General features: G+C 38.4%; 1 protein-coding gene across 4 annotated transcripts in view; it reads right to left on the reverse strand.

The window, feature by feature from the left end:
- The window catches only part of HUNK (hormonally up-regulated Neu-associated kinase), a 114796-nt gene that overhangs the window by 59336 nt on the left and 49460 nt on the right, over window positions 1-6000 (reverse strand). For 3 of the 4 annotated variants that reach the window (XM_056559497.1, XM_056559499.1, XM_056559498.1), the window contains exon 2: window positions 5620-5860. The exons of the other annotated variant lie outside the window; for it this stretch is intronic. In XM_056559497.1, the coding sequence (XP_056415472.1) occupies window positions 5620-5860 (241 nt within the window). The remainder of the gene's footprint in view (window positions 1-5619; window positions 5861-6000) is intronic. 4 annotated transcript variants of the gene reach the window in all.

Raw genomic sequence — 6000 nt, forward strand, 5'->3', positions numbered from 1 at the left:
CAGCAGAGAGCACTGTAGTCAGATTGGAAAGAACCACACAACTTCATCTGTAGTATACAGCAGCTGATAAGTACTGGAGGGATTAAGAGTTTTAAATTGAAGTAATTTACAAATCTGTATAACTTTCTGGCTCCAGTTGATTTGAAAACATTTGTTTTCTACCAGAGTACCCCTTTAAAATTTCCATTGTTTATGAGCAAGAGATTCAAGCTCCGGGTAAGAGCAGCTGTGGGGAAATCAAATTACCAGGAGATGCACTGCCTGGTGCCAATAGTACAATACAGTTACCATTTTTGGCCACAGTATTCAGTGAATGATAGAAGAGTGTTAAAGGGGTACTCTGGTGAAAAACTTTTTTTTTTTTTTAAATCAACTTGTGCCAGAAAGTTAAGCAGATTTGTAAATTACTTCTATTAAAAGATCTTAATCCTTCCAGTACTTATTAGCTGCTGAATACTACAGCAGAAATTCTTTTCTTTTTGAAACCCAGAGCTCTCTGCTGACATCACGAGCACAGTGCTCTCTGCTGACACCTCTGTCCATTTTAGGAACTGTCCAGAAAAGCATATGTTTGCTATGGGGATTTCCTTTTTCTCTGGACAGTTCCTAAAATGGACAGAGATGTCAGCAGAGAGCACTGTGCTCATGATGTCAGCAGAGAGCTCTGTGTTTCAAACGGAAAAGAATTTCCACTGTAGTATTCAGCAGCTAATAAGTACAGGAAGGATTAAGATTTTTTTAATAGAAGTAATTTACAAATCTGTTTAACTTTCTGGCACCAGTTGATTTAAAAAAAAAAGTTTTTCACCGGAGTACCCCTTTAATGACAACCCCTCTGTTCTCTCCATTGACAGAATAAAGGTGACATAAGAGAACCAGAAAGGGCAGCCAAAGGCCCTTCACTTATATCTGGCAGCAATTTAAAGGGGTACTCCGGTCCTGAGACATCTTATCCCCTATCCAAAGGATAGGAGATAAGATGTCTCACCACGGGGGTCCCGTTGCTGGGGACCCCCGCAATCCGGTATTGGCCACCCACCTGTTAGAGCTGCACGCTGCGGTGCCATCTCACAAACAGCCAGGTGGCGACCACGGGGCCGGAGTATCGTGACATCACGACTCAAGACTCAGCCCCGTGTGATGTCACCCCCCGCTATGCAAGTCTATGGGAGGGGGCGTCAAGGCCGTCACGCCCCCTCTCATAGACTTGCATAGCGGGGGCGGTGGTGACGTCACAATACTCCGGCCCCGTGGTCGCCACCCGGCTGTTTGTGAGCTGGCACCGCGGCATGCAGCTCAAACAGGTGGGTGGCGAATACAAGATTGCGGGGGTCCCCAGCAGCGGGACCCCCGTGGTGAGACATCTTATCCCCTATCCTTTGGATAGGGGATAAGATGTCTCAGGACCGGAGTACCCCTTTAAGTAATAGAATTAAATTAGGAAATGACTGGTAATGCCATGCCCCAACATCTAATGGAAAAGTTCACCAAAGGTGAAGATGTTCTTGCACAAAAGACTCCTAAACTCTATCATCAAACTGGTAATGGATGCAAATGATGGGTGGGATGCATACCGTATAATGGGGGAGGGGGAACAAAGTTTTCAAAAAGTTGTAAGGGCCTTTAAAAGGTGGGGTCCATGAATACAGGACACACTGGATCACTGGCCTATCTTGATCTTTATTTAACTCAGCTACTTAATAACACAGTTGCCACTGGGGCATTGTTTCACCGTCTTTTGTTAACCAGGTGTCCAATGTTAAAGGTTGCATGAGATATGTTATTATAGCCGGAGGCACTTCCTCTTAGAAAGGGACCACCTAAAGAATCCCGGAGACCAAAGCTAGGGGATTGGTATTCCCAGGCTTGATGCTAATTCATTAGACAGGTATCAGGGAGACAGTATCAATGGACAGGAGGAGAATACCAGTGACAGCATTCTCTTTGTCTACAAATCTATCTATGTATCTATCTTTATCCGCCTCGTATCTATTGCCAATGAAGATAGCCAACTTTAAAGACTTTCAAAGACGAACACAATAGGGATTTAGGGAAGTATTCCCACGCTGCCAAATCTCCAGGTAAGGAAAAATCACTGTTGTCAAATTATGGTTTTTCTTGAACACACACAACGCGTTTCAAGGCTGAGTTAGCCTTTTCATCAGGTGACTGATGAAAAGTCTAACTCAGCCTTGAAACGCGTTGTGTGTGTGTTCAAGAAAAACCATAATTTGACAACAGTGATTTTTCCTTACCTGGAGATTTGGCAGCGCGGGAATACTTCCCTAAATCCCTATTGTGTTCGTCTTTGATCGTATACACGCCCTCCCGGTGTGGGAAGCCTTCGGCAGCCTGGAAACCTCACCAGCGGTCTCTGTTACACTCTTTGAGTGTTATGCCTCTCCATTGCTTAATACTCACCCATTTGCACTATATTGCTTTAGATGATCCTGCACATGGAAGCGCTCTTGTCCTTTTTGTTTTCGTAGTAACTTTAAAGACTTATCATACTAAGGCCTCATTCACACTGCCATTGTGCTCTGGTAAATGAAGCTCAGTCAGAACGATGGGAGTTGAGCGAAAAAAGAAAATAGCGCGTGTCCTATTTTTTTCTCCGCTCAACTCTACCGGATCCCTAACGGACTCTATGGGCTCTGTCAGGACCCGTGGTGTTCATTGCGCTCTGACCTGTTTTGGGTTCGTTCAGCACAACAAAAAAAGACCCTGAATGGGTCAGAGCACAATGCCAGTGTGAACCTAGCCTAATGTCTTTTATCAGGAGACTGATGCTGAGAAGAGAAGTACCCCATCCTTGTTCTTAATAAAGCAGTTGGCAAGAATGCAAAGTAATTCTCCATTAAAATCTATGGAAGAAAAATCTATATAATCTATATATTGGACCAGATCACCCATTACTTAAAGGGGTTATCGAGGAAAAAACTTTTTTTTATATATCAACTGGCTCCAGAAAGTTAAACAGATTTGTAAATTACTTCTATTAAAAAATCTTAATACTTTCAGTACTTATGAGCTTCTGAAGTTGAGTTGTTCTTTTCTGTCTAAGTCCTCTCTGATGACACGTGTCTCGGGAACCGCCCAGTTAAGAAGCAAATCCCCATAGCAAACCTCTTCTAAACTGGGCGGTTCCTGAGACACGTGTCATCAGAGAGCACTTAGACAGAAAAGAACAACCTTAACTTCAGAAGCTCATAAGTACTGAAAGGATTAAGATTGACATTTCATAGACTTCAAAGTGACAGGAAGAAAAATTGCAAACATTGAAATCTGATAGTCCGATCCTACTGTATACTGTGTATCTGAAATGGCTTTTCCACTGACAGTTCTATGGGTATTACCCTATATACCAGTGTTCAGAAATATACCCTAGTATGCTGCGGGGATATTCATTACTACTGATGCATTACCCAATGGTATTACACTTCATTTATAATAACATATGCCATATCTATCAACATGGTTCTGCTGGTGCAAAAAGGTGCAGGCTTGTTTTGGTTTAGTTTTTTCGGAAAATAAGTTGTATACGCAACACAGGGGTCCATATAACTAAGGGAATCCGTCCGATGCAATAACCGGTTAAATATACTCGATTAAGCAGTAGAGATAACCGTACCAAGTAAATATAAGAAAATATTTCAAAATATTTGTAAGTCTGATGATTCCTGGAAACTTATTTTAAATCATTAGATCATGAAAAATCTATGTCTAAATCATATTAATTGGGAATAAACTTTTATAACGTTCATAATAGAGTTCATACATAAATGTGCAATAAAGATATTCATTAAATGCTGTGTAATGTATGATATACACAATGCAGGAGTAGATTTCACAGATAGATAGATAGATAGATAGATAGATAGATAGATAGATATGAGATAGATATGAGATAGATATGAGATAGATATGAGATAGATAGATATGAGATAGATAGATAGATATGAGATAGATAGATAGATGGATATGAGATAAAGATAGATAGATTTGAGACATAGATATGAGATAGATAGATATAAGATAGATAATGAGATAGATAGATAAATAGATAGATAGATAATGATATTGATAGATAAATAGATAGATAGATAATGAGATAGATAGATATGAGATAGATAGATAGATAATGAGATAGATAGATAAATAGATAGATAATGAGATAGATATGAGATAGATAATGAGATAGATAGATAGATATGAGATAGATAGATGTATAGATAGATAATGAGATAGATAGATATGAGATAGATAGATATGAGATAGATAGATAGATAAATAGATAATGAGATAGATAGATAAATAGATAGATAGATAGATAGATAATGAGATATATTGATAGATATGAGATAGATAATGAGATAGATAGATAAATAGATAGATAGATAATGAGATAGATAGATAGATAGATAGATAATGAGATAGATAGATATGAGATAGATAGATAGATAGATAGATATGAGATAGATAGATGGATAGATAGATAATGAGATAGATAGATATGAGATAGATAGATAAATAGATAGATAGATAAATATATAGATAGATAAATATATAGATAGATAGATAGATAGATAAATAGATAGATAGATATGGGATAGATAGATATGAGATAGATATGAGATAGATAGATAGATATGAGATAGATAGATAGATGTGAGAGAAAAAGATAGATAGATATGCGATAGATGGATATGAGATAGATAGATCGATAGATAATGAGATAGATAGATAAATAGATAGATAGATAATGATATAGATAGATAAATAGATAGATAGATAATGAGATAGATAGATATGAGATAGATAGATAGATAGATAGATAGATAAATAGATAGATAGATAGATAGATAAATAGATAGATAGATAATGAGATAGATAGATAGATATGAGATAGATAATGAGATAGATAATGAGATAGATAGATAGATAGATAGATAATGAGAGATAGATAAATAGATAGATAAATAGATAGATAGATAAATAGATAGATAGATAATGAGATAGATAGATATGAGATAGATAATGAGATAGATAGATAGATAGATAATGAGATAGATAGATAGAAAATGTTTTACGTATGGTTACATAGTATATGTTATAAAAACTTTGTTATCACAGTTTACATAACTCATGATGGTGGATCAATATCAATGCTGTCTGGGCATGCTGGGAGTTGTAGTTTTGCAACGTGTGGAGACCACTGCGATAGACAGACATACTGTATATGTTTTACATATGCTTACATAGTACAGTATATTTTAAACAACTTTGTTACCAAAGTTAAAATTACTCATGATAGTGGATCAATATTATCGAACATCTGTGGCCCTTCAGATGTTGCTAAACTACAACTCCCAGCATGGTGGGAGTTGTAGTTTTGCAGCATCTGGAGGACCACAGTTTGAAGACTACTGCAATTTATATATATATATATATATATATATATAGATAGATAGCAACGCCACAATGTATTTGTTCATTCTTGAGCATTTTGGAATCAATTCTCTACAAGGCAATATATTTCATATTCCTAACTAATAATAACCCCCACCCTCAGCAATACATTCCGACATAGGACAACCCTTTTCACGGGGTCTGATTTACCCTTTCTCCAGTGACCACATGTAGCCCTTCTCTGACTTTGGCAAAGGAGCCCTCTCCCAGCTTCCTTCCGATCAGGTAGTTGCCCACTCTCTTGGTGTGCTGGAAGTTGCGCAGGGTATCCCGGGACACGTTGCTCACGCAGGATGGCAGGAAGGAATCCTCAATTTGCACTGGGGGCTTCTCCCCAAGCAGGAACCTTGGGGGAGACTCGCTGATGCCATCCCCAGCTGCAGCTGGCATCCTGGATGAGATGAGAAGAAAATCCACAGGTCAAAACAAGATCCTGGTCAACAACCTTAGTTAGGTAGTAGTGGTCAGTAAGAACCCCTGGATCAACTAGTAGGTCCACCAAGTGTTGAGCGGAAGAATGCAAGGTCTACT

This window comes from Hyla sarda, chromosome 2 (assembly GCF_029499605.1).
Source record: "Hyla sarda isolate aHylSar1 chromosome 2, aHylSar1.hap1, whole genome shotgun sequence".
NCBI lineage: Eukaryota > Metazoa > Chordata > Amphibia > Anura > Hylidae > Hyla > Hyla sarda.